The 14,982-nt window shown below is 34.9% G+C and overlaps 1 protein-coding gene across 8 annotated transcripts in view; it reads right to left on the bottom strand.

The window, feature by feature from the left end:
* Adamts6 (ADAM metallopeptidase with thrombospondin type 1 motif 6) overlaps positions 1-14,982 on the bottom strand; it is a 229,077-nt gene that overhangs the window by 111,276 nt on the left and 102,819 nt on the right. For 6 of the 8 annotated variants that reach the window (XR_003482511.2, XM_027401535.2, XM_027401534.2 and 3 more), the window contains one exon: positions 7,867-7,974. Coding sequence is in view for 7 of the 8 variants with exons in the window: in XM_027401535.2 (XP_027257336.1) it covers positions 7,867-7,974 (108 nt within the window). In the remaining variant the exon portion in view is untranslated. The remainder of the gene's footprint in view (positions 1-7,866; positions 7,975-14,982) is intronic. The other 2 variants (XM_027401540.2, XM_027401541.2) reach the window with 1 other exon arrangement.

Raw genomic sequence — 14,982 nt, 5'->3', positions numbered from 1 at the left:
GTTACATTTCTCCCTCCTTTGTACTTAACTTTTTGCAATTCTTGCTACTTTGCTCTATTGTTAGTAAATATCTTGATTTAGTATTATTTTAAAAAAGAAAGTTATTTAAATGAATAAGGCTTTAAGACATTCGCCAGAGGGTTCACATGGATCAAGTTATATTTACATTAATCAATACATTTAAATATTTTAACATATGTAAATCATGGATAGAACAATTAAATTACACCAAACAAGGCAACTTGAAGTCTATAGATCCAATAAGCATATGAAGGTGAAACTTTTGAATGCTGTATTGTGTGTTTCTATTCTTTTTCTATCATGGAGTTGTCAAACAAATGCTCTACTTTCGGGAGAATGGACTGTTACTTCATTTTAAAATATGAAGTTAGATATACAGATGTAATCCTGCTTTTAACGTTTACTATCAAAGGGTATATCCAAACTAGTCACCTTGGATGGTTCTAATTAATAGTCTTATTACTATAGACTCAATTATCTAGGCAAGTTGAATATTTGGTATTCTTCCTGCTAATTTAAGTGTAGTTAACAAAATTCTTAAAGGTGAGATAAATGAAACTTCATATTTCCAAAATAAATTTCATATTGTTTGTTATTATTCACATTTCTTTAAAATTAAATAAACATGCTTAAAACATTACCTAGAAAGCAGTGATTCTTTTAAACATTTCTTTAGAAACAGTCTTAGTAAACTAAATAACTTGCTATTGGATTACTATTTATTGCTATTGGATTATAGTATTTATAAATGAGTTTTTGCTTTTGTGAGCCTTATTGAGACAGTCTTACTCTGTAGCCAGGCAGAACTAGAATTAACTTCATAGCTCCGCCTGGCCCAGAATTCATGGCAAACTTCCTGCCTGAGCCTCATAGGTGCTAGAATTATAGGTATGAGCCACAATGCTTGGCATTTATTTTTCTTTTTACCTAGAACCATTTTAGGGTATAATAATAGAATATCTTGTTATAATCAGAACTGGATCAAATCAGCATATGGAATGAGAGATCTCTAAAGAAATCCTAACATTTTAAAGGAAACAATACAGTTGTTTAATACAGAGCAGTTCCAAGTGAAAAGAGCATAGGGCTGGAGTATCACACTATTAAAACTCCAGTTTTCCCACTGAGTAGGTACATGGCTGATCAGGCTACATTTCAGCTCAAATTCCTTATCAGAGCTTATCATCCATACTATTTACATTTCTACAGCATTTGGAAGAACTATTCTTTCTTCACTCTGTTTACTTGGTGTCTAGTCAAAACATATTACATTCTACCCTAGGTGAACTAAGAATAAGGTTGCAAATGCCCTGCAATATATACAGTGCTTTAAAAAGCATATACTAATCCTTTCCTAATCCATCCTATTTTCCCATGCAAAGATATTAGAGATCAATGTCACTTATATGTAAACCCAAATGCTGGCCTATATCTCTAATTGAATTTTATAGAATCATTAAATGAATCTTCTGGCAATAAACCAAGTATTTGAAACGTTCTTTGTGGTTACAAACAGGGATTATAAGGATTGGGTTTTGATTACCCTCAATATCCTGTTCGGTAACAATGCCAACACTACTACTGAAGTTCCTTATTTACTATTTCATCAAATATAGCATCCTGATTCCTACCCAAGGGTTATTGCTGATGCTACACCCAAGTAAAGTTCTTAGGCTGAAATTTATATTGATTGATTTGTAGAAGATTGACCCATGGACACACAGTACCAGCACACTGTCTGGGCTCATCAAATTTCCTCCTTTAGTTAATGCTACTGTCCCTGAACACAACCATTCAGGCCATATGGTTCTTATTCAGTCCATGAATGGCTTATTCAGGCAAACATCCAATGGCTGTAATAGCAATGTCAGACCCCCCAGGACTCACGCAAAGATCAGTTTTTAATTTTTTGGCCATATTTCTTACTCCATCTGCTAAATGTGCATGGAACAGTTGTGGAACATTTGTGGAACTGTGCCTCTGGGCAAGGATCCCACAACTTTTGCAGCCAGAGTTTGACGAGATCATCATGGATCCAATCCTCTGGCTATGTCTATGCTATCATTCAAGTGATATTTCTAACTCCTCCCTTTAAAAAAATGTATTCAGACAACTATGAGCAGCTTTGGTTTTATCCACTGGCTTGGCTAGCTAGATTGGGTATAGGTTACTTCTTATTCATTTTGATGAGAGTAGTTTTGAAACTCAAGGTTAAGATCATATTTTGTGGATATTCCACTTGAGTCTCTGAAGCCGTTTGTATGCTGTATGGTGCCCACTGCTGCTGGTTATGATGTTTAAGGCTGGCACATAACAATACTAAGCAGTGATACTGAGAAAGCCTGTGAAAAAGCTCACTCCTATCTCATTATCTCATTCTATTATCACTGTCAAGTATGTAGAAATTTGTTTGTTCTTCTATTAAACATTATATTATTGTATTAATTTTCATAAACATATATTATTAGCCCACATTTACTTCTTACTGTGATTTCTCACCAAACAACTGACTGTTGTGTGTTGATAAGTGAGAATTCCACTTACAGTAAAATATGCTGTCTACTTCATGCTTATTGGTCTACTTCATATGTATAACAAGGTAATACTGCTTTTTTCAATATACAGTTCCTAATCAGAAGATAAATTGAAATAGGAGGATTTCAACCATGAACCAGAAAGGACAGTGCTGAAGCTTCAGCTATGGTATGAAGTTACTGTGAGGTGCTGGGTTTTGCAGTCTTCATCTGTATAATGAAGTTAAAACAATACCTGCTCCATTGAAGTTTAGTCAACAGGAAAATGACAACATGTACCTGGCATGATTTAAGTACTTTAAAAAACACTGTCATTGTCATCAGTATTTGGGAATGTCACCTATTTTTATGACTAGTTTAGACTAACCACAAGGTTGGTCAGATCAATTGAAATTTCCACTTTAAGTTTGCCTCTGGGACTCTGCATGGTTGTTCTTTTTTTTCAGTCAAAATTCTGAGTTGAGTTCTCATTTAATTCACAAATAGACAAAGCTAGCTCTAAGTGTAAAATTTGTACAAAGCCATAGTAAATATGTATCACAAAAATTCATAGAGAAAGTAGTAAATGTAGTCAATGAGTAAAAAGTATTGAGCTAAGTCATCATTGCTTTGTGTTTTGCTTTAAATTGCAGGCCTAATATATTTTTTAAAAATTCAAAGTGTGTGTGTGTGTGTGTGTGTGTGTGTGTGTGTGTGTGTGTGTGTACACGCATGCATGTGCTCATGCGCATACATGTGCACTGGCACATAAGCATATGATGGCCTGTTGACTAGGACTACATACATGCCAACAGTAAAGCGTTATCTCACTGGGCTATCCTCAACACGCCCTCATTTTTAAATTTTACATTGAATAAACCCTCACTAAATTGCCTAGGCTAGCTTAGAATCCATGACTCACAAATAATGACAATTACTACCATGTGCCATTATACTAAATAAATTCAATTTTTTGTGGACACTTTGAAGGTATCCTAAATTGCTTTCTCCTATTATTTTTCCTTCTAGGAATTTGCATTTGCCTTTTTCCCATAGGTTCATTCATTTTAAGGTTTATTAGTACCATTCTTAAAACTATCTTCCATGCTTCTGGGAAAATGAAATGACTAAACTTTTCTTTATCTATTAATTTTATACCATGACATCCACTATATTGACCATAAGGTGGTACACTGCTATGTTGTGAATAAAATTGGCATGTTGATCAACAACCACTGGTGCACTTACAAGGTTCCTAAGTAATTTTTGTGGAGTCCAAGTTATTCTGTGGAGGTATCCCATGAGCAGACAATGAACTGGGAAGATAGGATAAGGCCCAACAAGGAGCTCTTGAAGCCAGAATCTTCTCATTTCAAATGCATATACTAAAAGTATGCAGGCTTCATTTGAAGAATGGGTTTAGGTATCTTAAAATCTACTAAAGTAAAAATGTAAGCCTTAAGGAATCAAATGTATTTTTGCCCTATTTTATTTACATTGTCTTATCTCTGCTTATTTTTATTCATGTTTAGGAATAATTCTAACTCTATTTACTTAAATAAACTTAAATTCAACACTGTTATCTTAGCAGTGAAAATGTTTTCTGGATGTTCTCCAAATTTGTACTTTCTAAGAGATAGCCTTCATCACATATATGCATATAGTTCTGTGACATAATAGTTAAGGGCTTACTATCAAGCTCAGCACAAAAGAAGATGATACTAAAGACACCATGACCCAGCAATTCTTATAAAAGTAAAACATTTAACTAAGACTGGCTTATACTTTCAGAGGTTTAGTCCATAATTATCATCATGACAAGATACATGGCAGCATGAGGGCAGACCTTGTTCTGGAGAAGGAGCTGAGAGTTCTACATTTTGATAAACGGGCAGCAGAAAGAGACTGTGTACCACACTGGGCATATCTTGAGAATATAAGACCTCAAAGTCCACCTCCACAGTGACACACTTCCTCCAAGGCCACGCCTATTCCAACAAGACCACACCTCCTAATGTGCTACTCCCTTGGGCCAAGTTTTAAACACTTGAGTCTATGGGGGACATACCTATTCAAACCAGCACTTTCCCACTCCCTGGCCACCTTAGGATTAGAGTCATAACATAATGCAAAATGCATCTAGTCCAAATTTAAAATTCTCAAAATTTATCATAGCCTCAACAATGTTTAAAAAATCCAAATTTCAATGTCTCTTCTGAGATTCATGAAATCTCTTAATTCTAATCCCCTATAAAACCAAAATCAAGAAAGATCATATGCTTCCACCATATAATGGCATAGGATATGTATTACTGCTCCATAATGGAGGAAAGGAAGCCTAGTAGAGAAATACTGGACCAAAACAAGACTGAAACCAGCTGGGCAAACTCCAAACTCTGTATCTCCATGCCTGATGTCAAATCGTTCTTCAGATCTTCAACTCCTTTCAGCTTTGTCGACTACAACACACTTCTTTCTCTTGAGCTGGTTCCACTTCCTGTTAGAAGCTTTCCTCAGCAAGTAACCCATCATTATGGCATCTCCAAAATTTTGGGGTCTCCAAGGTAATCCAGGCTTCACCTTCACAGCTTCATGAAATGGCCTTTCTGGGCCTCCATGGAGGAACACTCCTGAATTATGCTGGGTATCAGTGGATTTCCTTAGTCACAGAGGGAGAGTCCATAACCACTTTCTTGTATCCTTGATTCTAATGCCAGAACCATGTGACCGAAGCTGCCAGGATCTGGTGCTTGCTGGGGCTGGTGATTTCTGGGGTTGGAACATGGCTTCTTCATTCGATTACATCTTCACCAGTTTTTTGTCTTTCACTGCCTAAGCCTGGCTGTCCTGGAATTTGCTTTGTAGACCAGCCTGACCTCAAACTCAGAGATCTGCCTGCCTCTGCCTTCTGTGTACTGGGATTAAAGGTGTACCCCCACCCTCACTTTACTTCTAAACTTTCCTTTAATTCCTTTTAACAAGTTGGAAACTTAGTTGGGTGGGATCTTGTCCTAAGGTCACCACTCCCTTTATTCCATTTCTTAATCTGTATATCTCCTTGAACACAGGACTTAACACCATTTCACTTCCAGGTTTCCCATTTCTCCTCAAATTGTACATTTTGTATTTTTCCTTTCTCAGCTTGCTCCTTTTTATTATAGATCTTCTAAGAGTGAGCACTAAATACCACACAAGAGGGTCAATACTAGGCTGTTTTGAGACTGCCAATGGAATTAATTCAAAACTCTTCACATCATACTCAGGAAGCCATATTCTTGGCCAAAATATCACAAGAACAATCTCTAGGCTACAAACTAAAATTCTCCTCCCCTAAACCTCTTGAGCCAGACCCATACAGTTCAATTAGCCCTCAGCACCACTTTCTTCTGTGATCCTACTAGGCTAGTCCATTAATCCCCATTTAAAGTGCTCAACTCCTTTTCTGATACAAAGTACCAAAGTCCACAGTCCTCCAAAAAAATGCATGGTTAGGGCTATCACAGCAATACCCCAGTCCTTGGTACCAACTTCTGTCTTAATTTGGGTTTCTATTGCTGTGAAGCGATACAATGACCACAGCACTATTAATAAAAATAAATAAATCAGGTAGTGGTGGTGCACGCCTTTAATGGCAGCATTTGGGAGGTAGAGGCAGGCAGATCTCTGTAAGTTCAAGGCCAGCCTGGTCTACAGAATAAGAAAAACATTTAATTGGGTAGCTTACAGTTCTTGATCCACAGGCAAAAGAGAGAGACTGTGTTCCACACTGGACATATCTTGAGTATACAAGACCTCAAAGACCACCTCCACAGTGACACTCTTCCTGCAAAAAGGTCAAACCTCCTAATAGTGCCACTCCCTATGGGCCAAACATTCAAACAAATAAGCCTATGGGGGTCATATCTAATCAAACCACCACAAACAGGTTTGCCACATAAGTGATTGATGTTGAGCCTGTGTATTTTTCAAATAGCCACTACTCATAGCATAATTATTAATATTTGGAGCGATTATATAACTTCTAGAATGCTTGTAGGTAGGATCTGAGATGTTTACTTCCTGTCTTTTTTTGTAGTGCTGAAAGTCAAACCTTGTGAGTGCTAGGAAAGTATTCCATCACTGAGTTACATCTCTAATTCATGAATATTTATAGAAAAATATTTCTCTGGTTAAAAATATAAAGTAAAATAAAAACTATCAGCTCTATTGACAATGATACTCAAAGAGATGAGAAACTGATTCAGTCCAGACCCTGAAAAGAACAGCCCATCAGTGAATGGCTAATAAAGCACCAGATGCCCACTGTGGCTTCCTCCCTTCACTGGTACATTTCTGTGCAGATGGATGTAAATTGCTACTTGTCCTTGACAAGGACTGGCAGGTCCAAAATAAACCTAGACTGTTGTTTAAAGAATGTGGTTCCTAATATTTTCTATTGCTTTGGTGAAAAAAAAGAGAAAGAAAGAATTTTGTAGTGTATAAAGGTCTCTGTATTTTTATTGGCTAGTTATAAATTTTTTAAAAAGTCCATAATCCTTTTAAAATGGCTTACCAATTCGTATATTTAGCATAATTTACCAACATTTCCAAACCCAGCATGGAAAAGCCATCAACATGGCACTAGGTCCTGAATGAAGCCGTCAGCAAGAATTAATAAACTGTGACAGCTGCCCAAAAACTTTCATTCTTTTTATTTAAACATCCCACTGCAAGCTGAAATTCAGTGTGATCCTTGTTGAAAGTACCTCAGCTCACATGGAAGAAGGCAAAACATAGAAGAGATGACAAGTGTTAATTATAAATCCAGTCAATAGAATAAATTCTAGAATTTACATATATAACAATTCCAGAAAATTTTAGTAGCAGAATATAACTATTTTTTTTATCTGTTTGAACAATTCTTTTTTTCGTGTGGTGATGAAGATTGAGCCCAGACACACATACATTTTAGGAAATGCTCTAGCATTTCAGTGATAGCCCAAACCTTCATGAACAATCCTTATAGAAGATTTTTTTAAATTAAACTAATGAAAACTAAGATTATGAAGCCATAATTTTCATGTTCAATAAATTGTTTCATTTTTATTTTATTATTAGTCTTTTATGAGAAACTGACACAGAGAAGTTAGTTCCTTTTAATTTTATAAGTAAAGCATATTTGTAGATATAAAGATAGAACAATTACCACTTGGTTAAAAACATATTATTTCAAAATACATCTTAAACTAATATAGTACATCTTAAGTTAATACAGATTTCCAGTGTATGAACACCAGCACCAGAAATTCATCAGTTTTATGTGTCAAAGAGCTAACAAATCACTTGTGCTTACCCCCTTTTCAATATTCCCAGTCTGGCATAGTGTCCCCTCAGCAGCTGGAATACTGTTGGTGACACAGCGGTTGCTTTTGCTGAGGCACCAGAGCTCTCTACACACTTCCTAGGAAAGAAGGCAAAAGCAAGTTGATCAGGAACAGAGGTTAAAAGCATGTGCATCTCTTGCACATCATGCACTCACAGCCATTCAGCACCGCTTGCTGCTATGCAAGCTACAGTTGAAAGAGAATTTAAGGTGAAGGTCTTTCAGAGGGTAGGTCATTCATTTAGCAGGATCATTTAAACTTGGGTCTACTGCAGGGTATCTTATCATAACAGTGAAAAATAATGAAAAAAGAGTCCATAGGAAAAATTTTTTCATGCTTGACAAATTTAACAATTGCAAACAGAACATCATCAGGTGAATGATTCCTTAGGCAACATTCAAATAAAAACAATTTTTTAAATGGGTAGTATACTAGGGAGGGAAGAGAGAAACAGACACTGTCATATAGATAGGAATTTAACAGATAAATTTAAAGAGATATGAGGTACATTTTGGAGACATTTCTAAATTTTGTATGTCTAAGTATTATCTAGAAATGTTATTTTCAGTTATTAAATAGTTTAGCACAATGAGTGTAAACTTTCATAAAATCATTCTATTTATGACATTTTCACCTCCTTCCTTATTATTTTCTGACTCAGAATAGAATTATAAGACTTTTTCAATACCAACAATACAAAATACTAGTTTACGATATCAGATTATTATCTGGCTATGTCTAAAGTGAAGTATGAACTCTCCAGACTAAAAAGAAACCATGTGACATAGACACAGTTGAGGAGGAAAGCAGTAAAATATGGAAACTAGTGATTCTACAAACTGAAATCCCCATATGACACTAGAGCACATTGCTGGGGCTATCTTTGGATTCCTATTAGGTGTGTCCTCTATCAGTCAGGAGGTGACATACAATATGTATTAGGCTCTAAAACACTGATAATCAGGGGCTGGAGAGATGTTCCACTGTTAACAGCACAAGTTGATTTTGATGACCTCAGGTCAGTTCCCAGCATGCACATGACTGCTTAGAACTATCTGTAACTCCAGTGCTGAGGAATCCAATGCCTTCTGGCCTTCATAGGTACCAGGCATGCACATGATGCACAGACATACATACAGTCAAAACACTTATACACACAAAATAAAACAAAATATTAAAAAAATAATTATACTTAATTTTTTTAACTTTAGAGACTGGTGAGCTAAAAAGAAAATATTAGAGGACATTCTGGGAATCATAGTATCAACCTAAAATGCTCCTTTTAAAATGGAACTCAATAAAAAAAAATACTTCCGTGTTCTTCTTACAATGTATTTTCAGTACATTCTTTTAGTTTAATATTTTAGAAGCAGCAGGACTGCTACTATTTAAAGGTTTTAAAATACTGATCTATTTGCTAAAAGCCTATCCAAATTCAAACAACAATGAGTTCATAAAAACACATTCAATAGAAAAACATACTTAAAATGTGAAAAAATAATGCATAGTTTATCTCTGAACAAGACTCTTAATATCTTTTTCTTTTTGTTGGGTCTAGATCTTACTTTAGACAAAGGCAAAAGAAGCCTAAAATGTACTTTATACATGACTATACAAGAGGATTCTATTATAGAAGACAATATTCAGAGCATCCATTAGGAAAACATACAATTTAGTTGTGTTATAGAAACATTATTTTCTGAAAGCACCTGGGAAAATCTCTACCAAAAGTGGCAAGTGATCAAGGTACTTTTCTCAATTGTGATGTCAAGATTGATGATACACCTTCCTTCAATATTTGAAAGACAGATTTCTGCATCTATCAGGAATCTGTTACCTTAGTGGCTTCCTAAAGACTGGCATTTTGCTAGGTATTAATTTATCATACATTGCTACATGCAAGTAGGGGCTGCAGACCTACACTGGAAAATACACTTGCACTGTTAAAGTAGTCATAGAGATCACAGAAAGCTTTTCCAGCAGAATTCACAATTGGCATTTCATCTTGAGTAAGAAATAATTTTGATATTGACTTTAGGAAGACAGAAACAAAATACAAGAAAAGCTCATTCCACACCAGGTAGGAAGTTGTAGAATATGGGCAACATGTTTAGATGCACATGAATAGTAATTGCTGAATAAACACTTTAATGAAGGTTTGAAGCTGTAATGAAGTTACTTATAGGCTGAAAGTTTTTTTTATCTCTTGAGGAATTTCTATATAACAAAGATCATCCTTTCAAATTACTTTCCTAAATGAAATATATAAGGTGATAAGCACAGTTAGTGGAAGGGAATAGTGTTTATCCCTGCCCCAAGCTTAGCTCAAGAGCAACAATTTTCTTGCATGTGTTCATCATTCCTGACAGAAGTTCAAGTTTATTACAATTAGTTTCATGACTTCTCTAGGTGAATAAATCATTGCCTCTGTGCTAGGGTTTCCTCTAGTATCTTAAATTTCACTTTGGGAAGACTCCAAAATCTGGTCCTCTGCTGGGTCCCTAAGTTTAAGGAAGGAAAAAGGAATTATCAACAGCTCCTCTAAAAAACATTTCTGTTAAATGACAGTGCATGAGAGTGACAATTTGAGATGGAATCTTTAATTTCATGGGGTCAACTACAATCACAAAGAAAGATTGAAAAGCTGATGGCAATATTCCCTTTCCACATACGAATATTCACTGAGACTCTACCACACACCAGACATGTTAGCATAATGAAGAAATACTATCACATAGAATCATAGGGACCAGGAAAACTGATGCTTTAAATTTCTCTGATAAAACTAGAAGAATAATACCAATATAGAATTTTTCAATATACTCTCTTTCCTACATGTATATCTGTGTGCTACTTACATGCTTGGGGCCCACAGATCCCCAGAAACTAGAGTTACAGACAGTTGTGAAACCCTCTGTAGGTGCTGGGGATGAAACCTTCTGCAAGGCAGCCAGATCCCTTAACCACTGAGCCACCTCCCAAGCCCTGACACCATTCTTTTTTTTTTATTTTAATAGACCATCATTTAAGTTTTATTCTTTGTACTTAGCTGCTGTTAACCAAAGACTATAAGGCAGAGGGCAGAATCTGTGTGCTTAAAGTATGACTTACAAAAATTAAAAGTTGGCAACCTTATCTTATTCTTCTAATTTTGGGGAAAAATTTTTGTCTACAAAAATCTCAAAGTTAGCAGCACCTACTGTTCATAATGTGTGTACTTGCCATTGCCCTGAATCCAATTTCTTTTTTTCACAAAGATCCTTTAGTAATTAACTTAGCAAAGAATTCATTTTCTTATTTTTCTTAACATAGATTTAATTTATCCTCATTTTAAATATTTTAATTGAATATACAGTACTGAGCTGATATTAATCTTACCTGAGCATTTGAAGATATTATGATCACTTTTTAGACCAACAATGTATTTTGAAAATCAATTTAATTGCTTTCAAGAGTTTGAAGATTTATTTTGGTGTTGTTTCTCTGCTGTATCTGTTGTTTGTTTTGTTTTCAGGTTCATGCTTTGATTTTGATTCCTTTAATATATATACCCCTATCTTACCCCCACCCCCTCCCCACCCAATGCCTATCCAGCATAAATTTGGATCTTCTCTTTTTGACCCCATATTTATTACCTGTCTGTCAAAGTTTTCGTATCTTTTATTTTCTCTTGAAATGATGATTATTGGCTTCATGTTGGGTTATTTGCTTATGCTGTTTATTACTCATAAGCAGCCTATCTTCAGTTCATCATGCTATAGCTTATGAGTTACAGAAGTACAGTCAAATGCAATTGCTTCCATCACACGATCTAAGGTTTTCACTGAACCAGATTTCAAGTCAATTTATTTGCTCAGTATTGGGTAGTTAAAGTAGTTGGTAAAAGAGTTTTGTTTTGTTCTCTTGTGAGGTACAAGCTGGGGCTTCAATTTCTTAAGGAGGTTATTTTTCACCCACAGAAATATTTGCTCAATGAAATCCCTGCTGCCATTTCCTCAGCATCCAGGCAGCCAGTCCTTTGCAGACTCACTTATACAGTTCATGGTTCTTCCTTCTTAGAGATATAAGTCTATAAGGGCATTTGCATGCATTGGATATCACGTTAATAAAAACTGAAATTTGAATCACTTATCAATCTGTTTTCTTTAAAAATTAGCATAAGGCAGGTAGTAATCTGGTTACTGCCCATCCCACAGCCTTCTTGCAGTGAATTCAATAAAATTATCTTTAAAAATTAATATAAAAGGTTTTCTTTTCATGGTTTCTTCACCTGCCTTCATATCTTCACTAGAATCTGAGTTTATGAAATGAAGCTGCCAACTCATTTACGATAGCCAAAAAGGAAGTACTTTCTATAGGATTTTCAAGTTGTTTTTTTTTATGTCTTTATATGATTCATGATTTTTCTCTAATTATGAGAAAACCTGCTGGAGATCCTCAAATCATAATCAGAGATAATGAATGATTTCCAGTCTGAGGGAAACTTTAACCTCTATGCTGTGTTGGGTCCTTGGGAGTAATTGTACAATGGTGTCAGTGTCATCATTTTCCTATCAGTAGCATTTTCCCTCATGTTTGCAATAAAGCTGGTCAATGAGGAGAGTAAAGCTCCAAAAAGGTTAGTAAGGATCATGAGCAAAAGGAAATAGAAACCTACATATGCTAGTCCTACGGCCTAGCTTATGTCTAGGGATCTAACTAAACAGGATAATGCACCCACACTTAGTTCTTAAAGAGCTTAAACCCATTAAGTAGGTGATTAAATGAATGAGATTCTAGAAAGGGAACAACAACAACAACACGTGACTTAGAAATGTTACTTAAATAATCAACAATTTGAAGGCTTAAAAAAAGATAACTAAATGGTTATAAAAATGAAAGGGAATCTCGAAGATGTACAGTTAGTGTAAAAATATTGGCCTTTAAGCCTACATGTGACTCTGGAACTAGGATTTGGCTTGGAATTTGAGGGAAATAAATATCAAAGCAAATTTTTAACAATTATATGTCAAGTAAATATATATGTTTGGATTATAGAGACTAATGAGGTAATAAAATATTTAAGAGTTCTTTACTCTAAAGTCTGTATTAAATCATACTGAAGAATATTTATGCTACCTTAAGATATTTAAGAGAATTCTATTTTTTCAATACAACTTTTATATACTTAATACCTGAAATTTTAATAATTAATTTATATACCTACTTTAGAAATCAAAGATAACTGTAAGTTTTGAAAATGTTTTTGCAGAGTTAAAAACTGCATTTACCTTTTAAAGTAAAGAACAAAATGAACAAACAAAAAAACCCAAACTACTAAAACTCATTTTCTGTAAACTTTGCTTATATGTATTTCTCAATATACTTTTCATTATTTCTGTAACACTATCTTCCAATTTCTCTACATCTATTTTTTAAAAATTGTTCAAAGAGCCAACAATATTCAAAAATACTAATAAAGTGCATTCATAATTATACGAATGATTCTGTTGGTTTGTTTTGGTTTTGGTTTTTTGAGACAGGGTTTCTCTACATAGTCCTGGCTGTCCTAGAACTCACTCTATAGACCAGATTGGCCTCAAACTCACTATCTGCCTGCCTCTGTCTCCCAAGTGCTGGAACTAAAGGTGTGTGCCACTGCCATTGTCCTACATGAATGATTCTTAATGACAAAGCAATAATGACTTGAATCATAATTTGTAGTGATAAAATAATAAGCAAAATGGATAAGGTATGAAAGCTGTAGTCTGTAGACAGTTAGACCCTGTTGCTGAAGACAACAAACATTTTGAATGCAGAACTTAGAGAAATCAAGTTATAACTGATCTGGGTGCTTCCCTGGTGTCTATCATAAACGGTGCTGTAACACACACACACACACACACACACACACAAGTTATAGGGGTGTGGGGCGGGAGAGTGGTAGAACAGTCATCCACAATCATCAAAAACCAAGAACAAAACTTAAGGACCCAGTGTGGTAACAATAGTAACTTGCCAGACAAGCTCCCAATCTGATATGGCACGATTTTTCTGGGGGTAAACAGCTGCTGCCTTATTAAACCTAAGTCTCGCTCTATGGGAGAAATACATAGCTGGCATGAATGTTGTTACAAGTTCCTACAATGAGGTGGAAACTGTTCTAAATGCAAGCTATACAGATTCTAGTAGGGTACTTAGCAGTAAACAAAATTAAAATAAATATTATATTAGGAAGTAATACATGGCAATGAGAAAAAAGTAAGGAAAAATTCTAGGACTTATGCATACAAATATACAAATATGCATAAGTTTAGGTAAGATTATCAATAAAGTCATCATTTAACTAACAAGCAATCAACTAAGCAAAAAATTATGGAATTCAATAACATGATATAACAGAATTACTGGGAGAAGTTTTTGTATAGAGAGTGATCAGACAGAAGGTCTGTCTGAAGAGAAATTCCATTTGAGTTAGAGTAAAAGGTGAAGTTGAGTCAATATGTGACTCTTAAGCTTTCCATGCTCAAAGCACAGAAAGCCCATCTTCCCCCATTAGTGTGTCTGCTATTCAGGAACAGAATCAAACACAAATAACAAGTATTTCCAGAAGAAATGGAAACACTTATTAGATGTCTGCTATGTGCCTAGCACAAGAAACGTATATGTGATCTTGTATATATATGCTCTTGCTACCTGAAGATTACAAAAACAATTAGGTTGTTATTCACTGAAAAATTTTCCATGAATGAATAAAATTTACTGATGGTCAACTTGGCATTATAGGTAATAGAAAACTGTGATCAACCTTTTAAATTTAAAATATTTTGTTAAAAATATTACATTCCAAAAATTATGTTATATTATGAAACCATGCGCTAGATAATGTGTTCTCATTTATTGATGAGAATAGCTTGTCTATTGGCAGACCATCATTCAGTTCTATATTAAAACAAATAGAATTCACAAAACACTACTGATGATTTATGCAATATTCACATATATTAAGAGGATCCACAAATTACACAAAGCTATGATATCTATAAAACTTGTGTGCCTTAAATCTACCTGCAGATGAATATTCATTCCCTTCACAGTTAATAGTT

This window comes from Cricetulus griseus, chromosome 2 (assembly GCF_003668045.3).
Source record: "Cricetulus griseus strain 17A/GY chromosome 2, alternate assembly CriGri-PICRH-1.0, whole genome shotgun sequence".
NCBI lineage: Eukaryota > Metazoa > Chordata > Mammalia > Rodentia > Cricetidae > Cricetulus > Cricetulus griseus.
This window is presented reverse-complemented; position numbering and strand designations above follow the sequence as displayed.